We start from the raw sequence: 14,735 nt of genomic DNA, 5'->3' as shown, positions 1-14,735 counted from the left end.
ATAATGCTGAAATCTCAACCCCGGTGGTTGAGTACCGATGCTTATAGATTGTCGTTTTATCAAAAAGAAGGTTTCCCGTTTTATCCCAAAAAGAAAATAGAATGATTTCCTGTTTTATCCCAAAAAGAAAATAGAATGGTTTCCTGTTTTATCCCAAAAAAGAAAATAGAATAGTTTCCCGTAAATCTTATAACGTTAATTCCTCTAAGTGAGTCGCTATAACCATACATAATAATGACAATTTCGCCTGTCTTTGCGTCTTTGGGACGCCGCCGGAATAGAATAAGGTTTCTGTCACCCTAGACTGGCCTAGTCTAACTGTAGCGAACAACTTAGGTGTGGGGTGTCACCCCCGTATAGATCTATACACAAACTCCCGCTTTCCCTTCAGGAAACTCTGGTTATAACTACAGGCTACGATTGTACACTCAAAAGTGCCAACCGACAGGTCTCACTAGATCCTTAATCAAAAATTTACACGGAAAAGAAAAAAGAACACATATAAAACTCATTCTCAGGCCCAATAAACATGTAAGTGGACAACTAAGGCCCACTATACGTATCTATTATTTCCAGGCACAAAAAGAATGTGAATGTCTACCCTGAGCCCAATAAACATGTAAAATGACACTAAGGCCCACTAAACATGTATACCATTTCCAGGCCAGTAAGGATAAGAAAATCGTTTTTAACCCGTTTGTTATTGTTTTGTTTATTTTAGCTCGCTTATTTACAAAATTGATATAAAAAGCCCACTTTTTGTAAAAATGACGTTCTTGGCCCAATAAGCCATAAAGTTTTCAATTAAGGCCCAGTTATAGTAAAAATAACACTTTAGCCCCCATTTTGTTCAAAACTTGTGTTTTTGACTAGTTTGTGGTAAAAATAACATTTTAAACTCATTTTTGTCAAAAATATCATTTTTGGCTTGATTTTTGTGAAAATACACATTTTTCTGGTTTTGGGCTTTTCCGACCTAGTTTTTGGAAATTTTGTAGAAAAGTCATCGTAAGTCGAAATTTGGATCCGTAAATTCTGGAAGTTTGGAAATTTTGTCTACTTTGTTCACAATTTTTCTCATAATTTTTATTCACCTCTAACAAGTGTGAAATTGCTCACCTTCACAGGTTGGTCCGAAATTATTTCAAATATGATAGGCAGTTTTGTAAAATTCGCCAAAAATAGTTGAAAAATCGTATGAAAACGTGAGAGTAGTCATTTTAAAGGTAATAACCTGAAATTTTTGCATGTAAAACAGTTTTGAAAAATATTACCATTAAGGAAGTCAAAACAGTTCGAGATTGGACTAAAACTTTTCTGTCAAGGGCTGATTTTTGAGTTTAAGTTATTTAAGTTTGTTCACAACACTTGTTTTTGCTATTTTAAGTGGATAAATCCCAGATCTACAAGTTTACAAGTATTATATGTGAGGACACATACTTTTCTCAAGTTTTATATGAAGATCCAAGTGATAAACTTCATTTCAAGTAAAGATCTAAAAGTTAAACACATAAACATGCATACATAGATCTAACACAAAAGCACTTGTATCCTCCCCCAAAAACATTATAAAACCGAAAACAAGGGGGTATGAAGCTCACCTTGGGGATTTTCTAAGTGTAGAAGGAGATGAAGAAGAAACTTTAAGTCTAGCTTGAACAACTTGGAGAGATCTTGAAAATATGGGTGTTCTAAGGTCCAAAATCATGAAAATGAAGTTGTAAGAGGAAGGATCTTAGCATAGACTTGAAATATAACATCTAGAGATGAATATGGACTTACCAAGTTATGATACTTGAAGAAAATCTTGAGGATGGCACCACCACCCACGAATTTTTGAGAGAAATGAAGGAGGAGAGTTTTCTTGAAGCTAAGTGATGGAATAAATGAAGTTGTGAGGTGTATGGAGGGGGGGGGGGTAGGCCGAGATTATAAGAGAGATGAGGGAAGAGGCTTGACCTTGCTAGAGTTTGATGGGATATATGCCTTGATACATGGAGGTTAAAGGCTTGGAGGTATGCTAGACAAAAATGAGGTGGCATTGCTTATTATCCAATCCTTTCCCCCTTTTTTTTATAATGGGGTAACCTAGTTTGGAGATGCATTTGGCCCAAGGTTGGCCCAAAAGATCAAATCCGATTTTTGGTATGGCCCAAAAGAGTTTTCGGCCCACAAGATCAAAAGGGAGTATTATCGGCCCAATAGGCCCAATATAGATGTCTTGGGCCAACAAGGGATTTGGATTAAAAATTCTTGGGCTCAGGCCCAAAAATGATTGGATTAGGCTTATTTGATCGAGTTTTGGGCTTATCTAAGGTTGTTTCGACTTAAGTGATAATGTATGAAAATAGAATCTTAATAGCATTGAAGTTTGAATCTCACTAAATGGGTTATTATTAGTTTACATGGGGAAAATTGTTTCGCACAAAGACCAAAATCTTAACCCTAATTTACTAGTTGTGACATATTGTTTCAAAGATAGTGAAGATTTAGAGATGAAGACTCTGAGATGACTATTTCTGAGATGCCTTAGATTCATAACTAAGTCAACTTACCCTGACAAGAAGAAAGTTCTTTTGGTTGTACTCCGTTTTAGCCTACCGTCGGTAGAAAATCCACTTTATCAGGATTTTATTACTGTTGCACGGACTCTTTGTTCAATGTATTTGTCTTGTTGTGCATCCTTTGGCTATAAAATGAGTGTCAACCTTGTACCGAAATACACATCTATTAAGCATCAAATAGAATCCTTCACTTCTCTCATTTATGTCAATCTTCTCTCATATATTCTTCCTGTTCTTAATTATTTTACTTTGTTCATACTTTTATTTACTTTAATCTTCTTAAATACTTTGTTGAGTTATTTACTTCAAGTCTTGACTGGTTTGACCAGACTTGACTGGAACTTTAATTACTAGCAACCATTGACATTAAAGGTTAATTCAAGGTTTGTATTTGCAAACCTTGTCACCGCATTTAATAGAGTTTAATTACTCACAATAATTACCGTAGTTCACATACCATGTTAAAGTGTGAAAGATGATTAACCTTTTATGAATACCATGTCAAAGTTGATTATCCTTTCTGTTTAACCTGTCAAAGTATATTACCCTTTTGTGTTTAATGTCTTAGAGTGTATTACCATTATGTGCATAACATGTTATAATATCCTTTTCTACATACCATGTCAAAGTTGAATACATTCGAACACGCTTATCACATTAACATCATAACACCATGACATATTTCTCATAAGTAAACAAATTAAGGAATATTAACACCATGAAATTCGTCCATTTTTTTATCACTCAAAATAGGTATTATTGGACCTTACAAACAAAAATAGGTCAAAATTGGACCATATATGGCCTACATACACAACTAACCTAATTATTTAACCCTTATACAACAACAAAATTAGCACCCTTACGAGGATTATCAAAAAGGGAAACAAGGAAATCATAGCCCTGTTGAGAAACAACATACCTTGAGTAGGAATTTCCATTTGAAGCTACATAAATAATAATATTCGTTGATGGATTCATCTGTGACTTTATTTGGTTAAACTTTTCCTTGTATCATGAACTGGGAAGTGATTTATCATAACATTCAAATAATCCACAATCTTCTTTCTCATTTGGGTAATACCTATAAGCGGAGTATCTTCTGCAGAGTTTTGTCACTCGAAGAGATTGAAAATCAAGGTGATAATCCATAATAACACCTCCTATATGGATGAATACTCACTCTTTAATGACTTGTCTATGACATTAAACCAATTGATCGACCTAAAGAAGTCGTACATTCGTGGGAGTTGATATCAAAGAATAAAATAAGATGATGAATTTTGAAAACTTAGGAGATGTCTCTTAAACATCCAACTAATGCCATGTAGGAGCCCACACGGCTACCATGACACCCACTTGACACGTCAACTCGAATGTTATTGGGTAATCCTATGGTCAACATTGAACATAACTAAATAATGCAATTTCCAGTTTAGAAAAAAAAATAATAAAAGTGTTAAAAAATAATAATAAATAAATAAAATTAAATATATCTTTTGTGCCCTTTATTAAAAAAAATCGAAAGAAAAATCCATAAAACAGAGAAGTTAAACAAAAATAATACACTAAAATGAATTCAACATCAAAAATTCAACATGAGTTAACACTTAACCTTAGGATCACTTTCAATTTTTTAATGTCAAACGATGCATAAACTTGGACCGCATATTTGTGGACCGCTTGGAGCACATCTTCATTATGGGTGCTCTGGTCTGACTTCGCTCCAATTAAAGAAACCGATATGAGAATCGGATTTCCCAGATGGGTCTGTTCTTGCTGCTTCTTCTTGGGTCTTTTCCTTGTTGATTCAAAAACTCACACATCATTTCATGAAGAAGTCATAAAAAGATCAGATTTCCCAGATGGGTTTCTGTTTGGAGTCGCTACTTCAGCCTACCAAGTATTCTCTACTCTGTTTCTTCTCTTTCAGTTTTCTGATAGCTGAGTGAGCTAAACTCAACAATGAATTTCTATTACTTCATCTAGATTGAAGGGGCATATCTTGAAGATGGTAAAAGTCTCAACAATTGGGATGTGTTCGCTCTTTCCCCAGGTAACAAAATCAATCAATTGGGTGTTCAATTGATTCATCTTTACATTATCACATTAGGTTAACTATGACGTTGCAATGTTTAGGCAACATTGAAAATGGCGACAATGGATTCATAGCTGATGATCATTACCATCGATATCTGGTATCTTAAACTTTTGACGATGGATAACAACATATAACTTTCACATCTCTTCTAATCTTATTTCTAATCAATCGATTGTTGCAGGAAGATATTAACATAATACAGTCACTTGGTGTAGATGCTTACCGCTTCTCTATATCATGGTCAAGAGTTCTTCCAAGTATGATTAAAATTCAACATTTCTCATAAAAAAGGATTAAGAACTTCCATTTCTTGATAGAAGATCTTGTTGAGTTATATCAGGAGGAAGATTTGGGGATGTTAATCCAAATGGGATTATGTTCTATAACAAAATCTTGGACAATCTCTTACTCAGAGGTAAAACGCTAAACTTTTAACTCCTTTTATTTCAATTCTTCATGAAAATTACATACTTTAACACATAAATTTTCAACTAAAACAGGAATTAGACCATTTGTAATAATTTACCATTACGACTTCCCCCAAGTACTTGAAGATCGATACGGGTCTTGGCTCAGCCCGTTAATGCAGTATGTGAAAAAGAATCCGATCTTCTATTCGATTAAAATAAACGCTAAATTACTTTCATAAAATATATAATCTATTGTAGGAAAGATTATGTGCACTTTGCAGAAACATGTTTCAAGAACTTTGGTGATCGAGTGAAGGATTGGTTCACTATGAATGAGCCAAATTTGTTTACACAAATGGGGTATGAGAAAGGAACGTATCCACCCTCTCGTTGTTCACCACCTTTTGGCAATTGTTCATCTGGAAATTCCGATATTGAGCCTTTAATTGTAATGCATAACATGTTATTGGCACATGGAAAAACAGTGAAGCTATACCGAAGAGATTATCAGGTAAATTCTATATATCAATAGCGACCATGTTTCAAATTTGTTCCACCTAGTTACCTAATTTTTTTTTTCACACAGGTTTGTTTAACCACTAAACTTTCAATTTTTTTTTCCATTGTTGTGAAAGTTTGTATCTTTTTCATTCTATTGTTATGAATATTTGTAATTTTTGTTAACTTAAAGTTGACTTTTTTCTTGCATGACGAACATCCTTTGACTAGATTAACATACATGCAGCATGAACAAGGTGGATCAATCGGGATTGTTGTAGATTGTTTCATGTATGAGCCTCTAACAGATAATGATTTTGATCAAGAAGCCGCTAACAGGATCTTGGCTTTCAATATCGGCTGGTATATATATCCGTATACGCACTTAACTTTGAAGATCAAATCAAGATTCTTTTTTTCTTTAACTTGTTATTATTAGGGCATTGGATCCACTATTTTTAGGTGATTATCCATCTGAAATGCGCAAGTATCTTGGAGATCAACTTCCAAGATTTTCTAGTGACGAAAGGAAGTTTATGAAAGATGGAATTGACTTTATAGGAGTCAACCACTACGCTACTCTATATGCAAAAGATTGTATTCATTCTATTTGTAGTTTAACCGGAAGTCGAGCAATCCAAGGTTTTGTGGATGCAAGTAAAGAGAGAGATGGTATTCCGATTGGTGCGCCGGTATGTATGATATGTGTGAAATACCCGTTTTGCCCCTCGTTTACTATTGTTTTTTTTTGTTTGTTTCATTGTTTAATTAGTTGTGTTTGGCAGACAGGATTGGGATCATTGCGTGTAGTTCCAAGAGGCATTGGGGAAGTGATAGACTATCTAAAGAAGAGATATCACAACAAACCCATGTTTGTTACTGAAAACGGTATGCAAATTTAGGAATTTTGACTTTTTGGATTTGGTCAATCCTAATTGTTACAAAATATACTTCAGTATAGATATGGATTTTGTTGCTAAATTACACAGCAAGAATACGTTCAATTTTGAAGTTAAATTTATGCAGGGTATTCTGATCCGAAAGTTAATGATCAAGTTCAAAATATACTTCAAGACTTCGATCGAATAGAATTTCATAAAATGTACATGTCGTCTTTGGCCCAAGCGATAAGGTGATTATATATTTAGGTCTTAGCATTTTCTATATAGATAAATTGATACCTAGATAAATGATGTTTAAAAAAATATTTGAGAAAATGATGACACACAAAATTTTTTAAAAAAATTAATTCCTAGGATTGTGTGGGGTATATCTTACAATCTCATGTATTCGACTTTCTCTATTAAGTTGTTCTTTCTGCATTAATTAAGTCAAAAACGAACACCCATACATAAATTGTTTTGCATGGTCGAATAATTAAAAGAAAAAATGGTGTTTTGACAGGGATGGAGCGGATGTAAGAGGCTATTTTGTGTGGACATTAATGGATGATTTTGAATGGAGACTTGGGTACACTCCAAGATTCGGATTATACTACGTTGATCATCAAACACTCAATCGTATCCCAAAATTGTCTGCAAAGTGGTACCAAGATTTCTTGAAAAACAATACCCGGGCACTAGAAATCCAAGATTCATAAAATATTCAAACTTTTTTATAATTTGCATACGTATTACAAGATATTTGATTGGTTTGTTGTATCATATGAGTAGTGTGTCTTGTTGACTATGGAACATGATAGGTTTTGTTGCTACACATGCACTTGTAAGCAATTGGACAAGTCTCGGCCTCGGCGGGTCCCACGGAACAAATGAACCGCACCCTAACCAAATGGCAGGGCGAACATGAACCGCATGCATGTAGACAGTCTGGCAATCTTGAACCCGCGATTTGTAGTGTATCTGCTCTATGTTTGACTATGTATATCGCATCACCATGACCTATAAAGATAAGTAACATAAGATAAAGGGCTAATATCATAAATGGTAATAAACTATTTGAGATGTTCAAAAAAAAAACATCATCGGGTTAAAAAAAAAAAAAAAAAAAAAAAAGATACTAAAGAATGTAAGGTGCTGAAATTTTTATTCACAAAATACGCATTTGGTGAACCAAAATATTTCACTTGCTTACTTCCTTATGCTACTTTTATAGTACAATTGTGACTTTGAACCCTTTAAGATGAAAAAGAGAGCGACATGTCATAAACAAAGATGGGAATGATGACATAAAGAATTGAAAGGAATGAAAGGTTACCCATGAGAAGAAGACAGGATGCCAGGAGTACAGAAGAGAATAAATGGTTCATTTTTGCTAATTGTGTGTGTAAATTGGTGAAATATGGGGGTATAAAAGGAAATTTGAAGAATAAAGTGAGTCACAAGGAAGTGGTTTTTTTCACAAGATAGAAGTGCCTTCACATGGTTTTTTACCATGTAGTTATATCTAATGGACTAATGTTCAACCCATTCAATTTCAAGGCCAATTCCATGTTTGCTTCGGTCGCTATCATTCAATTCCAGTGACATGTTTACTTCGGTCACTATCATTCTCCCTCCTAGCCCAATTCATTTGTATAAAAGTAAGAAACATCAAATATTTTTTACTTTAAAACAAGAGCAAATAATAATTAAAATTAATTTGCTCATTATTAATAATGATTTATTATTATTATTATTATTATTATTATTATTATTATTATTATTATTATTATCATCATCGTTAGTGTTAATTGTCTGCAAGTAAATGTACTTTTTATTCGAGCTTCATTTTGAGTAAATATTTTTAAAATTAATATAAGAGTATAATAATAAAATGCATAATATTAGTATTGAGTGAACCAGTAATAAGTGCACATATGTTCTTTTAAAATATAAAGTTCATAAAATTAATTTTAAAAATGATTCGAAAGAACTTCCATTTTTTCTATGAACAAATTAATTGCAAAAATAAAAGTAAATAAATGAAGCACCCAGTGAAAAGGGATACGTAACCCACCAAACCCAAACCAATGCATCCTTTATAAGTTAAACCGGTTGCAGCTAACTTAAACCAGGCACGTATCGCATGTTTAACAACGGATGTCATATGTTACGATAGAAACAGGGGCGTAACACAAGAATTACAACTAGAGGGGCCGAGATTAAAATTTCAAAACAAAATCATATGGAAAAAAAAAAGGTTTAAAACTATGACATCAAATACGAAACAAGAAAACTATTAACAAATATTTTTACATCATTAGATTAATTTTTTTTGGTAAGTTCCCTTTCAAAATGTAAATATATTATGGCTAACGTTTACATACATTTTATAAAAATAAAAATTATTGATGTTTTCATGATTATATCAAAACTAAATAATTATATATTGTCATTTTATTTAATCTCATTACATACTAACCCATAAATATATTCATTCTATTAATAAGTATTCTATTGTTTATATATTGTATTTACATAGTACACAAACAAAAAATAACATTATTAAATTAAAAATTGATCATTGATAAGGTAAATATTTTGTTAGGTAAAGTATTGTACTATATCCTTTATTTTTTTCTTACTCCACCGTCCCCTTTCATTATCAAGTCTAAACTGACGCACAAAAAGAAAAAGAAAGTGTCTTGGTGAGTTAGAGAGAGAAAGAGAGAAAAGTACCGGTAAATTACTCTAGATGAGAGCAGATCGGAGAGGAAGGGTTGTTGTCGGCAGCGTGCACAGCGCAAGTAAGAGAAAAGAAATCGAGGCACAAAAGCAGCAGTCTGGCGACGACAGAAAAGCGGTGGTAGGGTGAGCAGCGATAGAGAGCGGTTGTGGACATGTAGTTGGGTGAGGAGCGACAACGTTATTCCCGGTGAGATTTAGACGATTTGGGCTTCGAAATTTCTAGGTGTTTATTGTTTTCTTAAACTCAAAATTTGAGTTGTAGAATTTGTACCTTTGATTAGAACTTTAATTTTGTTTTATAGATTTTAGAGATAATTTCTTAATTTAATTACTTTCCTAATGTTATACTGCTTATTTTGATTCTATCAATTAGTTTATTTTATCAATGATTTTTTCCTATTTATCGGTGAATGATTTTATCCTTCTATTTATCAGTGAATGGTTTTATCCGTTGATTAATAAATTTTATTAAATGTAATCAAATCAGGGAGGCCAAAGTAGCAAATATGAAAATTATTGGATTTATTTTATGAAAAACGATATATACAAGGTACAAGAAACCTTAAAACCAGGGGGGTCATGGCCCCCTAGCTCCTCTTAGCATCCGCCACTGGATAGAAAGAGTAATGTTAAGACTATGGGGAGTGGGTGGGAAAATTAATAGGCAAGGTTTACATGGAGCTGAACATGTTGTGGTTATATTGTCCCGTGACATGTTCTGTAAATCATGCGTTCTCGGCATTATTGAAAAGAGAGAAAAATGTATGCGCGTGTATTAATCCTATTATTCTGCTCTCTCTTCTTCATTTCTTTCTAAATTGACATATCATCAATCCTCTCTTTTCCTTGCCATGGTAATTCAAGATATCTTATGTGGAGCTCAGGTGAGTATGACAAGCATGACATCATTCCCTCAGGCCCAATAATATAAATAAGACTATAGGTAGCGGGTTTAGCATGCACAATAACATGGTAGGCGCTCATCGTCCCACCATGGTGTCCGAGTATATATGGAGGTCAAACGGTGTGTGTGTGAGAGAGAGAGGCATGTACATGGGGGTTGGTGGGGGTGGGGGAGGGGAGGAAGGAAAAGTGGGCAGCTGTACAGGATTTAATTTTTTTTAGAACCCAATTTTTTTATTATATATATAAATAAATAACTTATAATATCGATAAAGGTCTCTTCTGGCTCATCTCTGACATTTGAGGATATTTAAATGCCATGGGCATGTATATATGTATTAAATCCATTTTTTTTATCTTTCTCTTCTATCTCTTTTTCAATGTCATGGCACCACTTCCTCTCTTTTTCTTGTCATGGTAAAGCTTATGTGGAGCTATGTAGAGCTTTTGTGGAACAGTGGTCATGAAAAACATGACACAACTCCCTAGCCGGTTTATCAGGATACAACCAAAAACGGTATAGGGAGCCTAATAGGAGTTTTCTATAGCTTTTTCAAAAATATGTTTTTATAAATATGCATGTTAAGGTATATGTACAAATAAAAAGGGCAAACTTGATATATATATATATATATATATATATATATATATATATATATATATATATATATATATAGAGAGAGAGAGAGAGAGAGAGAGAGAGAGAGAGAGAAAATTTTATTTTTGTTTTTTTAATATCTGCAAAAAATAATAAAAATAAAAAAGACAAATCTGTCATTTTAAATCATTTCAAAGTTTTTAGAACCAAATCTATTTTGGATTAATGAGGCTAGGCCAAAAACTTTCACAACTAACATTTTGGGCTACGAAATTATGTCCATGTGTAATTACTTCTGATGTATCTTGTAACCCTAAGTATTATGTTATACATGTTACTCATTCAAAAACAACAATTCGAATCAAAACTCATTTATGCAAGCCCTAAACCTAATTCAATGCACTACATTCACTCAACTTTGGGTTTGAAACCCTAACTTCCCGGTTCAAACTTTTATTGGACCAGGATCCTCTTATTGGGCCTAATGGACCAATAAACCCTCAACTTGATTCTTTTGGGCTAAGAAACCTCATTTGGGCCCTAGTTGGACCCACATTCAATAAGCAATAGGATTTTGGGCCATAAGACTCATCCTTTAATGATATGGGCCGAAAAACCATTCCTTTTATCATTTTGGGCCGTAAACACATATGTGGGCCTAATGGGCCGAAAATTTTCTTGTTGGGCCACATACTTTCGGGTGCTATCCAATGTAAGCCCAACGTTTATTCTTTCTTTCCTTCCCTCACCTCTTATTCTCGGTTTCAAAAAAAAAAAGAAAGGATTAATGTAGGATTAAGGAGTAAGTGACACCTCATAATTACATGGAACATCCATGCATTGTCTTCCATGTATCTAGGCATACAAGATTACCCCCCATATATCAAGGTAAAGCCTTTCCCTCTCTTATTCTTATTCTCGGCCGAGAGCACCCACCACCCTCACTTCATCTAAATTTCAACCTCAATTTCTCTCTAGAACACAAAGAACATCTTTTCTTTTTCTCCAAAAATCGTGTGGTTTGTGTGAGTTCAAGGCTTCTACATCAAGAATCATTAAGGTTGGTAAGTTAACATCATCATCCAAGTTTCACTTTCTCTTTAACTTAAGATTTATCTCTCATAATCACCTCCTTTGTGTATATACTTCTTAGAACCCTCCCAATTTTGAAACTCTTCCTAAAGGAGCTTGCTAGGCCGAAAACACCTTCAATCTTCTCTTCAAAACTCAACCAACATCAAGGTGAGCTTCATACCCCCTTGTTTTCGGTTTTGCTATGTTTTGGGGGAGAATACAAGTTGGTTTTGTGATAGATCTAAGTATTTATGCATGTATGTGTGTATTTTCATGTTATATGGTGTGAATATGTCATGAATGCTTGTCAAACTTTCAAAAAACTCGAAATACCTACCAAATCATGTTGATTTTAGTAAACTAAGATATTTGAAGTGACTCTACATAATGATTGAAAAGTCTTAACATGCAAAAGTTACTAGAAAAACAAAGAAATAATGCAAAAGGGCCATTTTTGACAAAAAAAAAAACAAAAAGTGGGCCTTTTATGATAACTCACGGTTTTGAGAGGAACAAAAGAGTCATTTTTGGATAAAAATGAGTTTTTATGACATTCACGGTTTTGTAGGGGTCAAAAGTGTGATTTTTGACAAAATGGGCTTCTTTTGGGCCTTCACGGTTTTAATGGGCTAAAATGGTCATTTTTCATAAAATGGGCCTTATTTGGAAATTCACGGTTTCATGGGCTTAAAATGTAAATTTTTGGCCTTAATGGACTTAAAATGTCATTTTTTATCAAAATGGGTCTTATTTACAAACTTTCGGTTTTATTGGGCCTAGAATCTCATTTGAAATGAAAATGGGTCTTTATTGTAAATTTTTGGCTTTAGTGGGCCAATTTATTAAATTTTGACAAAAATGGGCCTTTATTGAAAAATTTTCGATTACTTGGGCCAAAAAGGTCATTTCTAAGAAAAGTGGGTCGTTTATGTCATTTTTAGCACAAATCGGACTAAAACGATCATTTTCATAATAAATGGGCTCTTTACGACATTTTTACTCGAATTGGGCTTGACACACCCATAACATGCTTATTGGGCTTGTTATACTCATTACATGCTTATTGGGCCTGTTATACTCAAATACATGTTTATTGGGCTTCACATACTCATTTCATGTTTATTGGGCCTTATAGGCCCATTGATTTTCTTATTAGGCCTCACGACACATTTTATGTTAATCGGGCTAATAATAAACAATACTTGACTCTTTGATAAATACAAAAAAACAAATGGTATTTTCATCACCAATGTTTTGTAATCAAGTGCATACTCGAAACATTATTTTAAAGCGGTAAATAATGTGATACACTGTTCGCGTAAATTTAGTTAAGGCTCCTGTGAGACACATTTCCACCCGTACCTACCTAGTGTACAACCTTAAGTCCTGTAGTTATAACTAGAGTCTCCTGTAGGGAGAGCGAGAGTTTTTGTATAGATCTATACGGGGTTGACAGCCCCACACCTGAGCTATTCGCTACAGCTAGAGTAGGCCAGTCTAGGGTGACAAATGTCTTACCTTAAACAAGCGACGCCTGAAAAACGTCATGACAGGCATAACAGTCACATCAAGTATGGTTATAACGACTCACATAGAGTTTAACAACACAATAAATTTACGGAATACATATACTATTCTTTTGATACACGTACGAGCTATTCATTTCTATGACACTCGGGTCTTATGGTTTAAAGACTACAACTCTTTTACAGACAGAAAATATCGGATTTGCTGGGAAACAAACACTATACCTTACATTTTACTTACAACAGAAAATATAGGATTTTCTGGAACTCTCTCTTTATACATTTTCAAAATATGAACACACATGCTATAATACAAGATTTGAAACAGAACACTCAAACCATTTTTACGGAAAATGTCGGATTGTCTGGTGTGTACAAAAGATACAAAACTTTTCATACAAACATGCTTATGAACTCACCAACATTATATATGTTGACGTTTTCAAAATAATTTATATTCTCAGGGACTCGTTAAGCAGGTTGGTCATCAAGAACACGTTGATTTTTATTGTATTTTTGTTATCAACATACATTTAACATTTGGAATGAAATTTGTAACCCAACACACACTTATGTAAACTATGATGGTTGTTGTATTTCATGTGTGATGATGATGATGTTGTCTTTGATTCAATTATATATATTGTGATGATATTACAAAATGAAGTCACCCAAACCCCCGGACGTTTCTGTCGTCTGGTTCGGGGGTGTGACAAAAATATTTTGGACTAAATACAATGACCATTTTTGCAATTTAGTCTTTTATATATAACTAGATGAATGTTTAAACCTTATATTAAATAATAAAATAAAATGATATTAGAATTATATTTATAACTATGTTGTTAAAAATTAACTAAGTAGTTGTTATTATTTTTTAAATAAGAGTTTTATATCAAATTACAAATTTAATATTATACATAAGAAGGATATTTATTAAAAATTTAAAAGTTAAAGAATTATAATAGTTATAACTATAAAAAAAATACAATTAACAAATACAAATATATTGGGACTAACTATATAATCACTGTTAAATCACTGTCATATTGTCATTTATATTCAACAAATACAAATATATTGGAACTAATTACATAATCACTGTTATTTATATTCGTGAATTGAATGTGAATAAAACGTAATTTCCGATTTAGTGTTACAAATTAAATATACTATTATTGGAACTATATGATATATATGAAATCTATTAATGAATTGCATGTGAATAAAATTTTATGTAGTTTTTATTTAATGTGATTTATAGTTATTGCTCTTTTTAATTAATATAAAAATTACTTTGGTATTTTTCAATTTCAATCACAAAGGTTTTTTAAGTAGTAACTAATTTTCAAAAGCCTGTGTAATTGAAGTATAATTTAAGTACCACGACACAAAGTACTTTCTAACGAGAAATTCAAGCCTAATTTGAGAG

The 14,735-nt window shown here is 33.0% G+C and overlaps 1 protein-coding gene across 1 annotated transcript; it reads left to right on the top strand.

Moving 5' to 3' along the window:
- Window positions 1–4,226: 4,226 nt before the first annotated feature.
- Window positions 4,227–7,289, top strand: LOC145137049 (beta-glucosidase 18-like). Its single transcript, XM_079071195.1, has 12 exons — window positions 4,227–4,467; window positions 4,554–4,620; window positions 4,704–4,762; window positions 4,847–4,922; window positions 5,006–5,080; window positions 5,166–5,253; window positions 5,334–5,586; window positions 5,821–5,936; window positions 6,013–6,265; window positions 6,359–6,461; window positions 6,600–6,705; window positions 6,978–7,289. The coding sequence occupies exons 1-12, from the start codon at window positions 4,309–4,311 to the stop codon at window positions 7,171–7,173; spliced, it is 1,551 nt and encodes a 516-aa protein (XP_078927321.1). The 5' UTR covers window positions 4,227–4,308; the 3' UTR covers window positions 7,174–7,289.
- Window positions 7,290–14,735: the final 7,446 nt, after the last annotated feature.

Source organism: Lactuca virosa, chromosome 9 (assembly GCF_052849685.1).
Source record: "Lactuca virosa cultivar CGN04683 chromosome 9, Lactuca_virosa_CGN04683_v6, whole genome shotgun sequence".
Lineage (NCBI taxonomy): Eukaryota > Viridiplantae > Streptophyta > Magnoliopsida > Asterales > Asteraceae > Lactuca > Lactuca virosa.
Note: the sequence above shows the minus strand (reverse complement) of the source record. Positions and strands in the feature narration are given on the sequence as shown.